Source organism: Diadema setosum, chromosome 14 (assembly GCF_964275005.1).
Source record: "Diadema setosum chromosome 14, eeDiaSeto1, whole genome shotgun sequence".
Lineage (NCBI taxonomy): Eukaryota > Metazoa > Echinodermata > Echinoidea > Diadematoida > Diadematidae > Diadema > Diadema setosum.
In genome coordinates, this window is record NC_092698.1 from 14,208,660 (window position 1) to 14,231,176 (window position 22,517).

At 38.9% G+C, this 22,517-nt stretch overlaps 1 protein-coding gene across 1 annotated transcript; it reads left to right on the plus strand.

Annotated features, from left to right (window-relative positions):
• The first annotated feature begins 771 nt into the window (after positions 1-771).
• On the plus strand, positions 772-15,740 carry LOC140237724 (kelch-like protein 24). The gene is made up of 2 exons (XM_072317652.1): positions 772-870; positions 12,976-15,740. The coding sequence occupies exon 2, from the start codon at positions 13,091-13,093 to the stop codon at positions 15,236-15,238; it is 2,148 nt and encodes a 715-aa protein (XP_072173753.1). The 5' UTR covers positions 772-870; positions 12,976-13,090; the 3' UTR covers positions 15,239-15,740.
• The last annotated feature ends 6,777 nt before the right edge of the window (positions 15,741-22,517 follow it).

The window sequence follows — 22,517 nt, forward strand, 5'->3', positions numbered from 1 at the left end:
CGTGTGTTTATTAATATTTTACAATTACAGCAATGTCGCCGCTAAGGTTTTCTGGTTAACCCTGAGTTTACTTTGGATTCACAGAAATTAAACAACGTTGGATTTTGGTTGCAACAGAATATGATGGTAAAGATTTAGAGATTCGGTGGTGTGTTCCTTACATCCTCATCACCGAGGTTCCGATGTATGACTCGTTTTGTGGAGCAGACGATTGTTGCGATGACACAGTACGGTTCGAATTCGTTGGTCCCTCTTCTGCGTGACCCGACCTTTGCATGCCATCGAGCTGACGTCCACAGCCCCAAGATCCGCCTGCCCCCACGATGCACTCATTCCAATCGACAGGCTACACACGTCTGCATACCAGCACCTCAAACCTTGTTTTCATCACAAGATACCGATCACCACTCGGATACGTCGATGGCAGCGAGGCTCTAGCCGGTCTATTCTTAGTAGGTCCAAAAAGTGTTATCGTATAGAGCTATTCCCTACTCCTACTCGGACCAAGAAGCGGGCGGCACCGCGATGCCAAGGCACCGCCGACGTATGCAGAGAGATAAAGGACCCGAAGAATTGTTGACGAGCCGCCGCGATCAAGCTGCGTGGAAGCTGTAGGAGATACGGCTTCAGGAAGTATTTACGGCGCCACCCCCACTTGCCCATCTACCGAGCTTGTTTGGTATGGTTGCGTAAATGGTCTCCTCCTTCGTGACCTTTGGGGATAGCTGACAAGAACCCTTACTACTCCCCGGCTTTCATACCTACGGAACCCTTACTACTCCCCGGCTTTCATACCTACGAGCTGGGTTTATTTTTTCTTCATTTCAGTTGGACCCAAGCCTCGGCCGTCACAAGACATCTTCTGCCACTGTAAGTCAACCTCTTCTTTATGTTGATGTTTTAATTTATAAAAATCCTCCTATCAAAGGGTGTAGATATTTCTACACGTACACTTTGTTGTCTTCATCCTTACCCTTCAGTTTAAGTGTCTGTGTGTTACGTGAGAGTGAGAGGTTTCTCGTAAAGTTACTATTGTTTTCACAAGCAGTTTTTAAATATCTCGTGATGTTTCCTGTAATAATGGATACTGGGTAACTTGAGATTCACAACGCAAATGGGAAATGACCGGGTTGTACTCGAATAATTTTTTTTGTACCGAGTTAAAAATACCTTTGATAGATATGCATTGATATACCCGTAACAATGTATAAACGTGTGCTATAGAGAATCTGAGTGAACATGTAACAATTTCCGAAACGTAACACCAAAACTTCAAGACGTTTTCCCTCTATGGATCATGAAACAACGGAACGGAAAATGTGTGTTATTTGAGGAGCGAGGAACCATGCTACCACAAACTGGAATAAACAGTTGGAACACCACACAGAGGATTATCCTGATGAATCTCGCCAATGATGTACATGACAGAGGACCAGCTGCTGAATACCACTTAAAAATGGCACCACCGGAAATCATATACGAGATGCCAAACACGGCGGGATGCACGGGTAACCTCATGGTAAAGTGGGCAACGGGCACATGCGCTCTTTAGACACTGACGTGGAACGTACCACTGCTATCGTCGCCGCTATACTGTGTGGATATGTGTACATCGCTACAGGCCCTCCCATTGCGAGTTCAGGGAGACGGCCTCACCTGATACCAGAGAATTTCGCGCCTGTTTCATGCGCTTCAGAAGCAAAGATAGCGGTTTGACCAGGGTCAGTAGGTTTCCTGGCGAGCTGTAGATCTGGCTATAATTTATGTCCATGGGATTATAATTACTCGTGGTGCGGAGGAGTTAAAGAACTGCATGAGATATGGGTGGGGTATACACTGTAGTTTGCTCAGTTGTGACGCTGCATGACACATCGAATGCCACAAACACTTTGAGACCTTCCAAACTGGTATATGACTTTTGGTAAGAGGCACCGCAATGAGTTTATTTCCTACAAATCATTGATAGTGCAATAATTTTGGTCAATTCCTTGTAGCCCGCGGGCAGCAAGTGACATACTTTTCAAATACATCTTGATATTTAGAAAACAAAAACAAAAACAAAACGATGGTATTTCATTATGTGGTAATAGTGAGCTTGGAAAACAAGTACGGAGAACGGTGAGTATTTTCATTGGTAAGTCGACATTGACCACTAAAAGCAATCAGAACTTGTTCCCTGACTAGAATTCTGTTCTTTATGATGGAATAAGGATATTCTAACGAAATATTTCTAAAGTGCAATCCAGCAGTAACAGTTTCCGGACAAAATAGTGAAAAAGTTGTACTAAGTGCGTTGAGAACAATGGTTCGTGTCAAGGAGCAAATTACGTCGATTAAGGCGACGTGAGTTACACCACTGCGACGGAGTTGTCTTGGCACGATCTGAGTTATGATGATGATAGTCGGGGCTCTATTAAAGCCGGAGCTGCTTGAAATACCAATGGTCTAATTTTAGAAGCGATCTGCGGCAATCGCTCATATCGTTCTGCAAGCCATACTGATAACTTGGCGTAATCTGTAAGCGCTTCGCCTATACTTCTTTACAAAGATATGATCATATTGCGCAACGCTTCTGTCTTGTACATGTATATATATATATATATATATATATATATATATATATATATATATATATAAATTGATGGTGTGATCACGTATCGAAGTACGTATGATTCAAGTAAACGCATGTAATGTGAAGGCTGTTATAAACTTCTACTCGGAGTTATTAAGTGTGTAACTAAGTAATAATGCTTTTGATACGTATGAATATATCACATTTTTGTGGTTGATATTAGACGGTGCTTTTCTTTTGGGGGAAGGGATGCAGAGGCAGGCAGGAATATTCAAAGAAGTGTCATTCTGTCAAAAGTTTTCTTTTCTTTGATGCTGATAACTGAAAACAATTACCGCTATAATCTACACTGCTTCGCTGTAGTTTTAAACTTGGCATATACATGAGGATTTTAATACATTTCGCTTACTACCCTGTGCAGTGTTTTGAGAATGTCTGGCCTCTTAAATGATATCAGATGTCTTTCGCATCGCTTTCGCATTCCTATACAGCTCTGTGTAGGTCGTTAGAGATGACCCATGTGACCTTTCAATGCACGCCAACAAAAGACGGTGATTCATGCATAATGATTGATATTTATCATTCTTAATAAGACACATATATCTTGCTGTTATACCTTTTTTTTTTGTTAGTCAAAGTTCGAGAACGCGTTACGCTTATGAAAGAGAGTTTCTATGAAAGCTGTGCATATGCATGTTGAGAAGTTTCTGTTTACGTTGTACCTTTGCATGGGTGTCCATGTGTAAAAAAAAAAAAAAGACACCACGCTTACCTTTCTAAATTACCATAATGGCTTAAACCTTCTTAGAGTAGATCTTTTTAACTTTTTAGCGTGCATGTAGTATATCAACAAGAATGCGTAATATGGGGCAAGTAAAAACCGACCGAAAGCGCAAAACTATAGCCATAACTGTGATACATATTTCTTTGACAGTATTAATGTGCATTATGGAAATGGATAATATTAAAGGCAAACAAGAAAACAATATGCTTCAAGACAAAATCTGTTAGAATATCACACACAAGACAATCAGTGGAGATTGGAGATGGCAGATTTAGAGTGAAGCGTCATGACACTGAGTGGGTCGTCTTTTATTTACACATGTTATCTTATGAAGTTTGTTTACATGATTTAAAGGTATGGGGTTAAGTGACTAACTCTTGATTTAAAAGTATTGGAACAAAACCACTTTCTGGTCGTCGATATTGTGATTAATTATATATAATACGATATGCATATATATTAAATATTAGATTCACAACAGTAGGTCAATATAAACTCCGTTGGAGACGTAAATTCGACGAATTTTCGCCCATAGGGCTTTGTAAAGTCAATACATTTGACACTCATTTGACACTAAAAGTGTCAAATGTATTGACTTGACAAAGCCCTATGGGCAAAAATTCGTCGAATTTACGTCTCCAACGGAGTTTATATTGACCTACTGTTGTGAATCTATACTTTCTTAGGACTCCGAGCAGAAACTATCTATTGCTGTTATTCATATATTAAATATTATATTGATTGTATTCACGCTTGTATACAAACGACAATTTCATAGATTTATTTGCAAAGACATTGATTAACTTATATAGATCTGTCAGTTTTTACCTGTAGATAAACTATTGTGTATATACTGTATAATGCTCTGTGAGCAACGATACAGACATTTTGCTCACCACAAACATCCTGCTCGCTTGTGCGGCATTTTTGAAATAGTTTGCATGTACGTGCGATCCCGCCGGGTTCGGGATGTCTCAAATCCTGACTGCGCCTTCTCTCTGTAGATAAGATAGCAATAGTATTATGATCTCTATTCATTGTGGAAGGATTTAGGTATGGTGTCCCAAAACTGTAAGGTACTGACTTTGAAGTACACATCTGCCTTTCAAATAATGTCTTCGCATATTAATACATGATATATATACACAAATATACATATATACATTGTATACATGCACTGTACATACATACATCAAAGGTATATACATAATACAAATATACATACACATATAAATGTTGTGTGTATCTGATATCTATATATAACGCGTGTGGTCATACAATGTCATAATGTCTGAGTGGTCTGTCGCATTTACCAGAACATATCAATTGAAACACTTAACAATCATGAATAAATGGACACTAATCATTTTTTTTACTGCAATAACATTAAAATATAATAAGAGTTGACTTTCAATTAATAAAATTCAGAATTACACAGGCCTAAAAAACATTACAATATAGACATCAATGCTTTTCTGAAATGTTGATTTAATGGGTGTATGTATAGTACATAATAGGTTAGTGGGTGAGTGACATGTTTAATATTGAGGGAGCCGGAAGCCTTTGAATACTCTATACGGATTGATGGCGGTATAGAGTGCTGTTCTTCTTCATCATCACCACCACCATCATCATCATCATATGTGTACAAACACACACACACACACACACACTATGGTTCTGTGTTTCTGTGTGCGTGTGGATCTGTGTGTATCTGTGTGTGTGTCTGTACTCAGTACTACGGTCAAAGTAGTAAAAGCTCCTCAGAACCCCATCATGGCTTTTGATTGGTGCAAAACTTGATGCATAGGTTCAAGAATATTCGCGGCTGAAGCAGAAAATATCTAAAATTTTCGATGAGGATCACGTTACTTTACTTTGCCCTCTTACACGGTGCGTTTCCATTACTTCCGGGTTTGAAATACATCTACATCTAAGGTAGACAACGGAGGGATTGTCAGCAATGCAGAGTCAATTTACGTCAATACCGGGAAAACTTGAATTTGCTTATCATTGAGTACATCAACCAGCTATACAAATAATGTACCAGTTCTATCAGTTGTTTTTATACCAATGCAGACAGAAAGGGGAGTGCAATCTTTCGAAAAATATTGTGAAATATACAGTAAAATATTCATTTATGTTCAAAACGGTAGTATTTCATATGATTAATGACAATCTTTACACCTTCCAGAAAGTGAAAAGAAAACATTACTAACAAAATGTTTGAAAATGATATCACACAAACTCCATTCTGACACAAAAGTTGTGGGAGCTGAACGAAATGTAAATCTGTAAAACCATCTTTCTATGATACCCTTCATTTCTTCCATATTGCCTTTACAGAAAGGCCTATTACGCCTACTTAAATCGATCAAGTGCCCCCCCCCCCCTTTCTCTCTCACTCTCTTTCATAGAAACCATCCAAGTTTGACGTATGAATATACATATTTAGGTATGATTTTTTTCCTTCAATTTTTCAGTTTCAATTTTCTCTTACTCTCGTGTATGTGATACATGTCATCAACAGTAAGCATTTGTCATGTCACTATAGCCTGCCACTGAGCCCCACCCCCCAGTCGATCTCGATTAATGGGAGCCTGCTATTACTGTGATAGGCCTTGGGCGGTCTTTGCAAGATAAAATGTATATATAGATAGAGAGACCGGATGTATCGCTGAACGCTATCGTCAGCTGATATCCGATTTCACTCTGCATATTGTTGTACGTCCAAGAGTGGGAGGACGCCAACCTTTGTGTCTCTCACAGTTAGATCACAGCTGAGATTTATGAGGTGATGAAGTCAAAAGAAACAAAAATACCGTCAGGTTCTTACAGTATTACTAGTTCTGTTGGTTAACCCATCCTATGTAGCATTCTATTTTGCAAACTATAATAGCTGTATGTCAGTTGTATTCAATTATTTTATTAATTTCATGTACACCTGTACACATAAACACACCTATACATAATCATAATATCAATGTTCCACAATGATTTATTTTCACATGCCATTCAAGGAAGAAGATTTCTCACCTTTCATATTTTACTTGCCCGAAAAGAAGTCGTACTTGAACGGAACTGGAAATAAAAATGATAACATCTAATTGGTCTTATGGTCTTATGGTATTTGAAGTTTGAGATATTAAATCTTGGGTTGAGAGCTGCAAGAGCTGTCATTTATTATGAATTCAGATATTTTCGCAAAAAAGTTTTACAGAACAAACGGATGGGCGTTATTATCATTTTATTGACATCTTAGAACCCTTTTAAAAATATTTTTAGCTACTTTTTCCTGAGATTTTTTAAATGAAAAGATGAGGAGAAGGGCAGGAGGGAGCCCTAGTTCTAATGTCCATGATTTTGATGATAAAGTTATCCAATAATCCTTTCTGTCTGTTGATCATACTGTAATACTTCAACTGCAATAATTAGATTCAAGTCACCCGGGCTAATTTTGTTGTTGGCATTCATGCGAACATATTCTATTCTATTCTATTCTATTCTATTCTATTCTATTCTATTCTATTCTATTCTATTCTATTCTATTCTATTCTATTCTATATTTTTTTTCTATTCTATTCTATTCTATTCTACTCTTCTCTACTCTACTCTACACTATTCTATTCTATTCTATTCTATTCTATTCTATTCTATTCTATTCTACTCTACTCTGTTTTATTTTATTCTATTCTATTTTATTCTATTCTATTCTATTGTTATTATTCTATGTTATGTTATATTCTATACATGATTGGCTCGCTGAGAGAAATTCTTCTTTATAGAAATTTTAGATTTTTACATTTTTACTTGCCATGACATTTCGCATGCTTCATGCAAGTGGACACACACACACACACACACACACACACACACACACACGTATATATGTATATATATATATATATATATATATATATATATATATATGTATATATATATATATGTGTGTGTGTGTGTGTGTGTGTGTGTGTGTGGAAAGAATGCACATAAGGATACTCTGTCATTGAAAAGCACTCTGTACTGTAATGCTTTTTTTTCGAGGAGAAATATATTCATCGTTAGCTTCATTCCACTCTCTTTGAGATCCAGGGACTCAAATGAAATTACGGGGACATTCCAATCACTAGATATTGAGTTGCTCCCGCTGCTCATAACGGGCTCATTTCACAGTCATTCCATGCAGTTAACATTAGTGTGCTCGGCAATGTTCTTGGTTGTTGGCAAAGTAAAGTGCCGAAGGAAATTGCCTCACTTCTTACATAGGCATGATAGGGCAACGTTCGCAAATGTATAGCATGGTGAACATAGATCAGCGTGCACCACGATAAAAAGAACAGGTGCTTAACAGAATGTGCGTTTACATCTATGTCAAGTCTTCCATGTATAATCATTCAGTAATATTCAGTCTCTGCAGACATACCAAGTCACACAAACACACAAACGCACACGCACAAACAAATACACACACACACGCACGCACACACACAAAACATGGATTTCCAACATCAGAACAGTCACATATTTAGACATTTTTTGCTGTGCAGAATATCAACCCCAAAATATCAGATCATAAGATCGACAGCTTAAAAATGCCAAACCTCCCTGTTTGAGGTTTGGTACACCCCCCCCCCCCCCCGTACACATACACAAACACACCCTCTTCTGCTTGGTCACTTTGATCCCTCTGGCACTGACAGTCCCGCAAAATCTCACGCCTATAGCTGCTCTATGACCTTGGCATATATTTCGCTGATGTCTTCTTAGGAAGCAAGTGATACTACAGCAGCGAAACAACAAAATACTAGCATATGCTGAACTGGTCTTGGGTAAGACGTAAAACACAGTAATAATGTAATATTGCGAGCACTCGGGTCGTATAATCGCCTACCTCCCTCGGGAAGACATACCTATCGATAACATAGTAATGTCGATTAGATAAGGTCATGCAAAAGGCGGAGTCACGGGTTCACTATCAGAAGAGTGAACGGCCATCAGAGATGGGACGGCATGAAACATGTTGTAATGTGAATGCGTATATTTATAAACTGTGCATGTTCTTTATTGACGTTGTCCTGCGCTGATGTTTCATTCTGTTTGGTCTGGCTTCATCGTAATTATTAATTGCAATTCACTATTAATATGGTACGTGGTGCAGTATATCATTAATCCTAGGCATAAATAGGCAATGAATTTTTATCATAGGGACGTCTTTTACATGCAGTTAATGCCATCGTTTAAGAACACATTGCTGTTGAAATCACAGAGTGTATTGCCTCGACCTCCATTGTATATTGACGAAGGACCTCACTTTAGGGAAGGAAAATTGTCCTTGACTTTTCTCCTTTTTACTGAGCAAAATACACAACAATCTGAACAGTCCACACACTTGCGCTCGGCGTTTGCAGAGTGTGAAGCGGTATCAACAATGTCAAAGAAAAAAAAAGAGAAAAAGCCTGTATTTCAATGACTTAGAAAAAAAGTAACAGTATGAATCCAATAATTTTCATGCAGAGATTGCCATGTTATTCATGACCATGAGAACATGTTAACTAATTTTTAGAAACCCATTTACTTTAAAAGTCATAAATCGTTGTAGATGCTGACAATATATCTGTTGGCCATTCGCGGGCATAGAAAACGCCTTTGAGTATACACACAATATTCAGTGAATGGCTGCCGAGAATTAGCACTGCTCTTCTATCGAGGAAATTATTTACGTTTTTTTTTTTTGTTCAAAACCTATCTTATTGAAAACATATAGTTTGTACTCAATAAATGAGTGTTAACATTTATTACTCATACATATTGTGCACAAAAATTTTCAACTGAACAGTGTCTGTCTATTGATTACACTGCTTTTTGGCCAGCCAGCATCGGCAGATTGAACGTAACAAAAAACTGTACAATATCCAGTGGACGTGAAGACAAGTTTTATCCTCCCTGGGTCATCAGTATTCATCGCCTTCACAGCGGTTGCATTCTGCCCTTTCGAATCGGCGAGGGCCTTCTCTGCACCTGGGATTGTCCGATGCCATGCTGCATTAAAGTCGGAATTTGCAAAACGCGAGGGACTGCTAACTGTGGGAGGCAATCCTGTCAGAAAAAAAAGGAGACTTTTCAGTGTGATATGCATGGCAAAGAGGCTTGGTGTAACAGCAAACGTTCAACCCATTGGGCATGGAATCTTCCAGTCTAGGATTATGATAATTCTGACATGCAGATTCTTCCCGCTTCGCGCTTGTCAAATCAGATAATTCGGAGGTAGATTGATTGTTTTCTGGATAATGTGGAATTTACTGCAATGATACCATGGTGATGGATTATGATAAATTTGAAAAAAGGAAATGCATAATGGTATCTTGTAGTTGCACTTCTATCATACAACTTGTGAAATTTTGTTTAAAGAACTTGCTTGCGTTTCATCTCCCCGCAATATGATAAAAGTGTGATGACTTTAAGTCATTCATCAGGGCAGGGCCTCCCCTCTTCTTGTTTTCACTTGCTCGACGGGGCGTGCACTCATCCTTTAAAGTTTCAAGGAAGGTCACGGTAAGCGGCACTATAATCAAGGCTGACATGCGCATGTTGCTCCAATCATGGCCGCCAGTCTGCCTGCAGCAGAGGAATATTATGGCTTGAAAAATGGCTTGATACGCAGCATGGTAGGAGGACAAGGTTCCATACGCCGCCCAACAAGCTAATGTATTACTGGGAGTACGAACGGTCGGATACAGGAATGGGTTTTTTTTTTCCCCTCGCCATTTACACAGGGAGCGTTCATCACCGGACATCTTGCATTCGTTTCCACGCAATTTTTACCGTGTACCTCTTTCTCGTGGTGCATTGTCAAAGCGGAGTATATCCGTAACTAAAGAGGAGGAAAATGGATTGTAGGAACCCGCAGAATCGCCGCATTGCGGCTTTCATTGCCCTACTCATTCTCGTCATCACAATCGCGATTGTGATCATTGTCATAGTATCGTCGTCGTCAAAGTCATCAGACACTTTGTCGACAACTACGCCGATGCCCCCATCACCCTCGGAAGAAATACCTCCACGGACCACGCCCATGTCCGAGTGACGATGGCTTTAACTGCATCGTGTTGATACGCCTACCAAGTACGTTTCTGCACCTATTATTGTACGTTGTCTGATATACTCGCAGTGCTATGAGGGACAAAGAGAGGATGGATGCGATAACCTTTTCTCCCCCATTCATCCACCGCAAAGGTTTGGAGAGTTGTCTCTTTCATAGCTTGTTTCATCTGACATTAATAATAGTGTCTGGTAAAGTGAACTCACGTGTCCCTTACTGTTTAATGAGATCGTCGGCACTCGCGACTCGGTTTCATGCTGAGTTCAACTGAGTATGACAGTTTGAGCATGTTGTTACGTAGCATTCAGCTACCATGTCTGAAATATTGTAACAAATGGTAATCGGTCAATGCGATGTTTCTTGCGGTTGTTTTGAGACACCATGCAATTTCGGTGATGCAGCGAAGGTATACCCACTAACATTTGCAGCAACATCAATGTCACTGTTGCAAGGAAAATCATGTAGCTGGAATTTTATAGGCCATGACTGTACAGTATTTGGTTTACTTGTTTATTTGTTCGTTCTGTTGTTGCTGTTTTTGATGGAACAAGCATTGGAATGTTGTTAAAGAGCACACGTATTTCCGTCTTGAGCGCTGCCACGTGGACAGCTGTATGGTGTCTGAGCTAGAAAGTCTAACTCATTGTTCATCGATTGTTTGTTTGAATATGTGATCACATGTCGCCTAAATCAAGTACATTGTGGGTATTGAAGCATAATTTTGCAAAGTGATGATTTAAAAGGAACGTATACGATAGGTGCATATCATGTTAATGGGCATCATCTGTAGTATGACACACAACATTATACTAGGGAAAGAAAATGGAAAGGAAGCTCCTATTGGCTCTCATCCCTCATTTATCTTTCATGAATGAATTTCTTGTTAACATCTCATCTGTTCTGTTTTTGCAACAGATTTTTGCGTATTCATATCACAATGACAAGTTTCAACTGTTGTAGCTGAAAAACACTTGCAATATCTAGATGATAGTTTTGTGAAAACCTGGTCTTAAAGGGGCATTCCATACGATTTTCATAATTTCACGTCATGGAGTTCATAAATCGACAGCTCCATGTATAGATTTGTGGAATTTATGGTGGTCCTTGAGCAGAGAAATCAATACTCTGAAAAGCCCAAAACAAATTACACTGAACAGTGATGATGACATAGGAGCCTCACATAAGATTATGTCAGAAACATAGCAATGTAATACCATTACAATACCACGTGCTTATTAATAAGTTCACCTGTGTAGAATTTTAATATGCATGCTTGCTTCTTTTGTTCTGCTTCCTTGACCTCCTGCTCATGCATTTTTATAGTGAGGCTGCCATGTCATCATCCTTGTTCATAGTGATTTGTTATAAATTTTGAAAACATTCTTACTTCTCATCCCAATTACTATAGATTCTGAAACTCTGTACCCAGTATAACCAGTATATAGTTGTTCGTATGTAAAAGTTTGAAAATCTTCCGGAGATCTCCGTCGTTATGATTATTTACTATTTTTGTTGCCATGACAAAATGCATTGTTTCTTTTTTATGACATCATTCGTACATATACTCTATATCATATTTGAAAAAAAGAATGCCCTTATCAGACGAATGAAAGACAGATCGAAAACTTGTACCGCTTTGAATCATGTTCCCTTTTTCTTTCTTTTTTTTTGATGATGGAAATAAATAAGCTATTGAATTACAAAAAGAATTATACAATAGGTTAAATCTACAAATTAATGTATGGGAAAGTACATCCGTATTCATATACGTCTGTAACTGAAAAATTTTGGAGATAGGTGTGTGTTAAATCAATTACCTGATGCAACAGTTAATTATTTCATTCAGTCTTTTGTACCCTTTGTAGAAATGTATCATGCAACGTAAATTTTAATAGAATTTAAAATAAAGTTTAAAAATTAAAGGAAATCGACTTTATATTTTAAATCCAGCAGTGCCGAACCAGTTTGCAGCTTGATGAAACATTGAAAAATACCTGCTAGTTTGAATCCCCTCGTGTTACATTCGCTTCTCTACGGTGCAGTGGAAAGTTGCTAGAATTGTTACACTCTTTAACTCTTAAACATAACTCATAGCCACTGACTATATTTTTGTTCATAATGTTAATAAATTTTTGATTTAATGTTCCTAAGAGACAGAGTACGATTAGAATCTGCTTTTCCGTAAGCAGATTATTTTCTTCAGTGGCAATTCGTCTATGAGCTATCAAATGAATGGTAGTGATGTCTCCACTGTATTTCCTGTATCGTACTAGGTATACTTGAGTTTAATTTCAAAGATGAATCGTAGTGTCACATTTCAATCATTTTTGCTGGTTCTCAACCTCAACTTCAGTCAAATGTCATGGGCGTAAAGTGTGAACCTCGTTCGTTGTGATTTCAAACGAGACTTCTCTACCTGCACTACCATTTTATACCGTAGGCCTTACGTGTTGTATTATGAAATATCTGTGAGTGTGTTTTTAATCACTTCATATATTGTCTGATTGTTCTTTTGCACAGATCCCACCGGTTTCATCCTTTCTTCTCTCCGTAGCAAACACAAGAAACTTTCTTCTCTCCTGGGTACAACTTCCTCGGCCTCACGATAGGGACCCCGTCGCGCCGCAGACGTAACATGACAATTGCTGCCATGGAGACGTCTGCATCCCTCCTCGGTGGTGGTGGCGACGACTATTCGTACTCCTATCGGGTCCGTGACCGTCGCAGCATTTCAAGCAGCCCTACTCCGTCAACGACATCGAGTTCGAGTCATTCGTCGTCGGGCTTGTCGTACTCTTCGACGACATCGTCATCCCCATACAGCAGTGGCGGCTCCCATTCGACTTCAAGATCGTCATCGGGTCAATCAGGCTACGGTGGATCTTCAAACTACAGTGGATCATCGTCTTCCACTGTAGCGCTGGCATCGATGTTGGCCGGCATAGAGGTGGTAGGGGAGAAGCATGCTGCAATTATTGAGCGACAGGGCAGCAAAGCAAAGCTGCGAGCAAAGCTAGAAACACAGGACTCTCTTGACAATTTTCCTGACAAATATCAGTTTGAGGATAATAAGCACGTGGCAGAAGTGGTTCATGGACTGAAGTCTTTGTATGAGCAAGGTGCACTGGTTGATGTTACGTTGATAGTCGATGACGAAGAGTTTCCTTGTCACAAATGTGTGCTGGCAGCCAGCAGTCCCTACTTCAATGCCATGTTCACCACCAACTTAGCTGAGAGCAGACAGAGTAAAATCCGCCTGATTGGTATAGACGCCCCTTCGATGCGCCTCATCCTGGACTACGCCTACACATCACAAATTGAAATCAATGAGGACAATGTACAAGGATTAATGCTTGCGGTCAACATGTTCCAGATGCCTACATTGCGTGATGCCTGCGCAAGGTTCCTGGAAAAGCATATCACCGTAGGAAACTCTATCGGCATTTACTTTTTCGCTGTTGCACACAATTGCGAAAAGCTGGAGGCACTTGCTAAAACCTTGGTCATGGACAACTTTTCCGAAGTTTGTCGAGAGGAAGAGTTTATGAGCCTCAGCAAGGACAAAGTGATCGATCTCATTTCCAGAGATGAGCTGAATGTTGATAAGGAAGAGATCGTGTATGAGGCCGTGATGGCTTGGGTCAAGCATGACCCTGAATCTCGCCGTTCCGACCTCGCCGATGTAGTTGCTCACGTTCGCTTTGGCCTTATCAGTCCCTACTATATCCACGATGTGGTTGAGCGGGATCGCGTCGTATCGCACAACAAGGGGTGCCAGCAGATCATTGACAGTGCCTTGCAGTATCACGTTTTGCGTGACAGACGCCAGGATCTCGACTTATCCAAGGTCAACACAACTGCGCGCAAGGGAATGCCGTTCGCCGATATGTTCGTCTTCCTGAGCAACACGAGCGAGATGTTGAGTGATATCAACAATCCGACAACATACCGCGTAAAGGCGCTGCCGGAGCTCATGGAGGATGCGGAGAGCGTCATCACCGGTGAGAACAGCATCTACGTCATGGCACGGCAACCGACGGAGTTCAGCGGGCGACGTTTGTATTCCAATCGCAGAGGCGGTCTATTTCTCTACGATCATTTCGAGAAGAAATGGCTTCCGCGTGCCGCGATGAACGTCGCCCGCTGCAACTTCAGTATGGCGGTGTTAGATGGTCTGATCTATGCTGTTGGGGGTAGTGATGGCGATGACGCTCTTGCGAGCGTTGAGTGTTACAATCCTACCACCAATATCTGGAAACAGATATCGCCAATGCCGCAAGCTGTCAGGTTTGGTCACAGAGCCGTTGCTGTTGGGGGACGTCTCTACTGCATCGGCGGTGAGTCCGAAGACACAGTCCTAGATGGACTCTACTGCTACAATCCACGACTCGACTCCTGGGAGACCGTAGCCAACATGATTCTTCCTCGTACCTGTGCTAGTGTCGCCGTCACCAATCGCGAGATCTACGTGATAGGCGGAAGTGTGGCCATGGGTGAGGTGGGACCTGAAAACATGTTGAAGTCTGTCGAGATCTACAACCCCGACAACAACGAGTGGCGCTTCGGACCGGAGTTGCAGGAGGGTAGAATGTCCTTCGTCACTGCTGTCTTGAATGGAGGTATCTATATCTTTGGAGGAGAAAATGGGATGGAAGACTGTGAGGCGGAAGTTTGGCGGTTAGACCCTGGTCAGTCGTCCTGGGTGGAAGACAAGGGAACGTGGCCACCTTTGGTGTCTCCATATAGCTGCGTAGTAGGGCGAATGTCTAAGGACTCGGAATAAAAAAAAAATATCTGCATTTATGCTTGCAAAATATGTTACAATCACAGCGTCATAGTAGTTGTTCTTGAAGAGGACAATTTCATAAGGTTGTTGTTTTTCATTTTGTTCCTTGGTCATTTCTACTTCTAACACCAGGTGATCTGAAATTGACCCATTATCTTAAATGGCCTATTGCATTGGATTCTCGAACTGGAGTTTCACGTTAGCTTAATTATTGTTTAATCCCCATTTTTGGATGTTCTATCTTGTAAAGTATAGGGTAGATTGGTGTAAATATATATTTGTCATAGAGACGTATGAACATTCTACTGTTTGAAGCTTATTGTCTCTTTTCGCCCTTGACTGCATGCTTCTGAATCCATCCAAGTAACTTTGAATCTTTTTCACTGGTTGTAATGTCTCTATCTTTATAAATATACCATCCTGAAATTATTCATATAAAGTTTTGTACTTGGTATGACGTTCTAATATGCTTTCCCGTTGGACTGGACATATCAGATACCCATCCCAATAATGTACCATTTTCAGTGCAGTTGTATGATTGTACTGTATTTACTCTCTCTTTTTAGTTGTTGTTGTTGTTGTTGTTGTTGTTGCAATAATGGCATAAAGCTTGCGAAGTTCTGTTAATATCGGTGAGAAGAAGTGAGAAGGGTTGGAAAGTTAAGATCATGTATGGTATGAGTGCACTAACACCGTCACTGTTTCGGCTTTGATTGAAAGGTATTTTGAATTGAAGACTTCGCAATTTGCGCATCTGTTTCAAAAAGCTCCATGAACAAGATGCAATTGGCCATAATTGTAATGTGGAAAAGTGTCGGGATTTGTTTTGCTAATGTGATGGAGTTAGAAATGACAATTGCACGTGACAATGATCGGCGGCATTTACAGTAACTCAAAAGCACGATTCAAAGAGAGTATGAGCTAATAGTGTGGAAACCGTTGGATAAGCGAGAAAGTTATTAATGCAAACCTGTCTTGAAATCAGAAATGTAATTGGCTAAGGAGTGTGGTTCGAATTCATGTCGTCTTACTGGAATAAGTGACGGATTGTGCTCCATAAGGACAGTAAGATGAAAAAGATAAGATGCTTACTTTTTTGTTACTTGGTACAAAGGTTTGTAAGTTTGTGAAAGTCGGTCATACTCGTGATTTTTTTTTAACATACGGATCTCTCATAGGGCATGGTAGTTTGTGTGACATACAAGAGCATATCGTGTTGTTTATCATGAAAACAAAACAAAAAAATATTATACCATAGCCATTTACAGGTACTGCTGTCGATAATCAAGATAAGATTATGATGAAAATCATCATAAGATTACAAATGATTGTGACAACGTTTTTAATGAAGCATAATCTTGGTGCTGTCTTTAGTATTGTTGTCCTATCATCGTCAGAATTATGCTTTTATCTGTCAAGATGTTTACGGATGTCCTTTAATATCTATTATCGTTTCATGACCACTAAAAGACAAAAGCAACAACTCCCCCCCCCCCCCCCAAAAAAAAAAGACAAACAAAACAAAACAAAATGATGCGGAAACCTGGCTGTTTGGCTGATCTTTTTTTAATCCTAGTTTGGCTGGTCTGACCTAGAAGTGGACTTGTCACTTAATTACACGTGTCTACCAAAAATTTATCTAAGGCATCACATCACTAGAATTCCTCGTGCAAAATTCGCATGTCTTCTTTTGTATTGTAATGCGAACACACTACAGAAAGCTTTTTTTAGTTGTTGCTTGGGCAATATATTTCAATTCTTCGGCAAGCTAATGTATTATCGAGTATAATTAAATGCAATGTTTGGTCATGCCGCCGCGTAATTTGCATGTTTTCCTTCCCACAGATCCGTAAGTTTATAACATGGAACAAATCACTGCTATACCAGATTACAGTATTTGTCAGTATACAATCTACAGATGACGAATATATTTCCGTTGTATTCACCCTTTTCGTATAGCTAGCCATAACCCTGTCCAGTATATATGGAGCTATGTCACAACTTGTTCGACTTGTTTACATCATTGTACATTACTGTAAGAACCCATTTGGCCTTTACAGCCTCTTGTTCAAGCAATAACAAAATTATTTACCAGTACTTGTTTACGTCAGTATTCACATTTCTGGATATTTTCCCCGAATTAAGGACGTACAGCCATCTAGTCATTTATTTACTTCATCTGCTCATTGTGAATACGTGAAATCTGGTTTGCCAACAATAGCTGTTGCTTTGTCAGGAAAGCCTGGAGTATTAGGATTCTGGTTGTTAGAAATAATCTTTGTCAGTTGATTATTGTTTAAGACTTGAAGAATTTTGTATGGGCCCAATTATTCATACAAACAAAATCATCGCCCCTGTCAAAAGTTGAAACCATTCCAGTAAAAAGAATTTAACAACCTCGATCATGAAGTTAGGTTTGATTAAAACACAAACTCTTTACAGTTTACTAAGGCTGATCGAATAGTTGTTCTCTTTTAAAAGTTAACGCTTTCAAGTTTTCAAGACGTAAAAATGCGGGGAATCATAATATGTACGGCTACATAGATTTATGCGATCAAATATGATCTATCGAACTACACTTTGTTTATTGACCTCACTGGCCTTTCAATTTGCCAGCTTATCACACAAACATGAAAACGTATTTTACAATAGGTAGTTGAGAATGATCAAGTACCTGTATGGTGCTCAAGGAAAACATGTTCGCGGTTTCTTTACAGACGATTGTAATTGTGCACTTGAAAACACGATAAAACAAAACAATATCACTTACATTTTGTCGCGGGGTTGCAATGGAAAAAAAAAAAAATCTGTGACATGTGACGTCTGCATTTGAAAGTGCTCGTAACATTAAAGTTCGGTTATTTGTATTTGCATAAGGTCAAAAATATTTTTTAAATTGGTCATACACGTGGACTCTTCTGTCAGGATAAGATGATTACGCTGTAGCCGTAATGGTGTCGTCGTATGCATAGTGTGTCAATGTCATAACATTCATTCATGTTAGTATACAATAAACGACTGTTGCGCACGAATGTTGTTCCTGTGTTGGTCAACTGTGTGTTGATTATGGTGTAAATTTTGTCCTGTGTTATCAATACTATTACGCGTTGTGATATTTACCTTATCAATCATCTCTAAAAGTTATGGAGTTTCCAGTCACTTCAAGACACTGCACTGCAGCAAAAACCTTCAAAACTATTTCTCCATCCAAAGACAGGTTGGCTTTTTACCCACATCGCCATGTAGTTTATGATTATTTGCTTAAATCTTATGTGCTTTTTATACTCAATTAATGACAAATATTCCCTGAAATAATGATGGTGTGTTGGTGTATGCACTTGATAGTTTTCGTCTATTTTTCGTTATATCACACCGCAGACACTGGAATGGATAACACAAATACACATGTATACACGTGTGTAGAAGTAACAGACAGCACAACTGGCTCAAAAACGAAGGAACGTATGAAATGTATCTCGGCTAAATGTCAGTGAATAAATTACCGACGTACATGCCCCAAGCCTTGTAATTTCTAACCTGACCACAATTTATCGGGGATACGTGTCCCGTTATCAGTCCGTGAGAGAAGCGCATTTTGTTTCTCTGCATAAGTGGATTTATTTTGCAAGCATTATCTCACTCGACACGCTCGAAGTACCTTGATTTTTTTTTAATGCAAGCAGATCACTTTAACCATATAATTATTTTGCAAATGTGTGGCATCAGATACATTATATCGTAATAAAGACTTACGAAGCAAAGGCATGCATTCACATACAAACTTACTGCGCATGCAGAAACACTGAGTCATAGACAGCACACAATGTAGATAATAATTATAAAGATGCCTATATGGCGCAGATACACATGCTGAGATGATAAGCTAAATAAAGATGCAGTCATGTAGCAAACGCTTTTCTGTAGGATTCATTGATCGGTTGAGTGGCAAGTAATACACGAGTTTTGATCTGATGTTCCAAACGTAGCTTGTAAACGAGATGATAATCGGTAACATTTAAGGCCTTCTGATTACAATATTATGTAAAGCCAAGACCTGTCGATATACTATATTATACCATGTGAGGAGAACAGCTCCTTGTTTGCGGTCATCGCATAATAAGGCGCTCAGGGACCACTAGATTACATCGAAATCGACTTAAGCTGGCATGAGGTAATCAACGCCTACGATGTTGCAGGAGGGCAATCTCGGTTACACACACACACACACACACACACACACATACACACACACACAAACACACACACATATCCAACAGAAAAACAACAACGAGGATTTGGTGACTTTCGAAAGCCTTACGTAAATTCATCTTCCTCCTTTTCCCTTGTATAGTTGGAAATAGAATAAGTATTGAAGGTATGTCTGCTATCAGTTTTATCATTTGGTGTAGGATTTTCTAATGGGTATTACATTTCCTGCTTCTATATTATATACAATGATTTTATGTAGCCAATCTTTCTCTTTCCTGCAGGAATCTGATGTCACTGGTATGGCATCTTCATGAGAGCACGTCATGCCAATCACCACCACCATGTTGAAGATAGATTAGGTATCCTAGAGCAGCCCTGGCAAAAGAGTACCTTTGCTCTCATCTGGCTAACTCTACATTTTCTTACTGACTTATTTTCTGCCCGCGGTTTGGGTATTAATTCATCACATCTGAAATATGGAGCAATGAGAATACAATATTCGCAGTACACGGCAATGCCCCAGTTTTATAAAAGATAAATGCAGGTGACCCTGACACGTATCTTTTTCTCAGTATAAAAAAAAAAAAATCTCAGAGAAGACATACAAGTTTATAACTAGTACGTATCGTCAACATTTTTGTCAACAGTATCATCCATTCTTGTAACTCAAATTTTACTGATTAAGGAAAATGTTTTATGACATGCAATGAGAAGCACCTTTATCAATTATTAATATTAACTAAGAAGAGGGTCGCAAATTAAACATGAGTAGCATTTGATAGTAAAGATGTAGGCTTAAACATGTTAGCATTGGCTACGTCGACGTGTAATTCCCTTATGTATAGGTATTTACAAACGGCCGAGTGCTTTCAATTGCAGTGATGCACATGGAAAAATGTATTAGAACTGTACAGATCTGATACACTACATCTGAATGTCGATCTCCTGTAGGGGGTGGGAAAGTTTCCGCTAAGATAATGCAGTGACGTCTGTTGTCAACGTAAAGTCATTCCCTTTTACAGCACTGTTTGCTTAATTCATACAGTATAGCAAGAAGGTTTGCCGCTATTTCCACATCTTAGTTAGATTATGCCTACACGAGAAGAGGGGACATTACTTTGTGTCTCACTGAAGAGATTCACACACACATGAGTGGAGTGTTGTACAAATTGAGTCAAGTCAAATGTAGCAATTTTATTTATCAAATACATTCATATAATTTCACCATGTGGAGTGGTTTAACTCTGTTGCTTACGATACACACGCATATCACACACTTCACAAAATATACATAATATTGTTTCTTTATATTAAATAATGTATGTATATAGGTTGTATATATTATAAGAAGAAGGAGTCTCGAATAAGCCGTCTGTAGTTCAAACTAGAAAGTTTTTATTCACAAAATGTTCAACCCGCCTCGGGCCTTCGTCAGTGTAGTGTATACTAGTAGTTCTGAACTAGTATTTTTGTACTATATATATATATATATATATATATATATATATACATATATATATATATATATATATATATATATATATATATATATACATATATATATATATATATATATATATATATATATATATAAATACCTATATATATATATATATATATATATATATATATATACATATATGTATACATAATTCAGGGTTCGACCCTTTTATTTTCCTCTGGTGGCCCATTCGGGCCCCAATAAAATCTTCAAAAAGAAAAAAAGAAATGAAGAGAAATATCAACATCCTTTTTGAATTTGTATGCCCCATTGGGCCTCCCCCTCCCTCCAGAAGGTAATACATATGTATATAATATATATATATATATATATATATATATATATATATATATATATATAAGCATTTCATAGGTAAATCAATTACATTCATGATCTGTTTGTTGTGACGGATATCAAGCCTTTCATTTCCGTTTACTTACAAGTTCCTCTCTTTTCTCTCTCTATCTCTGGTATGCCTCCAAACAGCTTTGAGTAACATAGTAGCCAATATCTACAGTCAACTACGAATCATCGAGACACACACGAAATGCCAGAGTATTTCCTAGATAGCAAATACATATCTACACATTCATAATCAAAAGTATGGTATATGCAATGTCAGCCAAATAATGTTACTAGTAATGAAAATTTCAAAATATTAAGGCACTCAAGCTTCAGTTGAATGATTATTTAGCGAATATCTTTTTATTAGTAATATTTACAACGTCAAAGAATCATTCTGGAGATTTTTTTTTTCCTTCTTGTATGCATTCGCATTTTCGAAGATAGATGGCGCTCTACTGTTTGCTGATTCTGTTCACATTCAACAGTTAGCGCGAGTTATTTCAGCTAAGTCACAAGCTGGAATGAGATTGACATTTTGACCAGTTTAATACTCACGGGATGAATTGATTCTATTCGGACTCTCAGAACACAGCAAATTCGTAAGCGCAGAACGCCCCTTGAGTCCTGGGTCGTTTTCATTAAGGGGGGGGGGGGCTTTGGTTCCTTTAACACTTGGCGTTGTAATTTTTTTCCTTATCTATTCCCCATTCCCTGCATTACTCCTTTAATTCGTCAATGTTACATCAGTCTAGATGTCTCGCGGAGCGAAGCGGGTTTTGATTCTGGTTAGGAAAGTTTGCGTTTGAGTTTGCCTTATTTGTAATTTGAGGACACCATAGACGACATGCGCAGTGAGTGAAAGTTGTCATTTGTCACGTTTCGCGCAGTTTCTAATTGTGCCATTCAGTTAGTTAGCAGCTGACGGTATCAACGTGAAGACTGGTCGCGTTATGGGATGCAAATGCTGACTCGCCCGTTTCTGCAGAAGACTCATGCAAGTCAAGTTTAGTCCCGCTACAGGAGTAAGTAAATACCGGAAAATGTGAAATGAACATTAAAAACTGAAAGAAAGCAAATAAGAGTATGCTTGAGCGAACTTATGAACTCATTTGAACTCAGTTACAGTGTTGAATTTGTTGCATGCGTACTGGTGAGTTGCAACGTGGTACGTACGTGGTTACACAGGTATTGCACGTGAACATTGGTGCATGTTCATGTAAT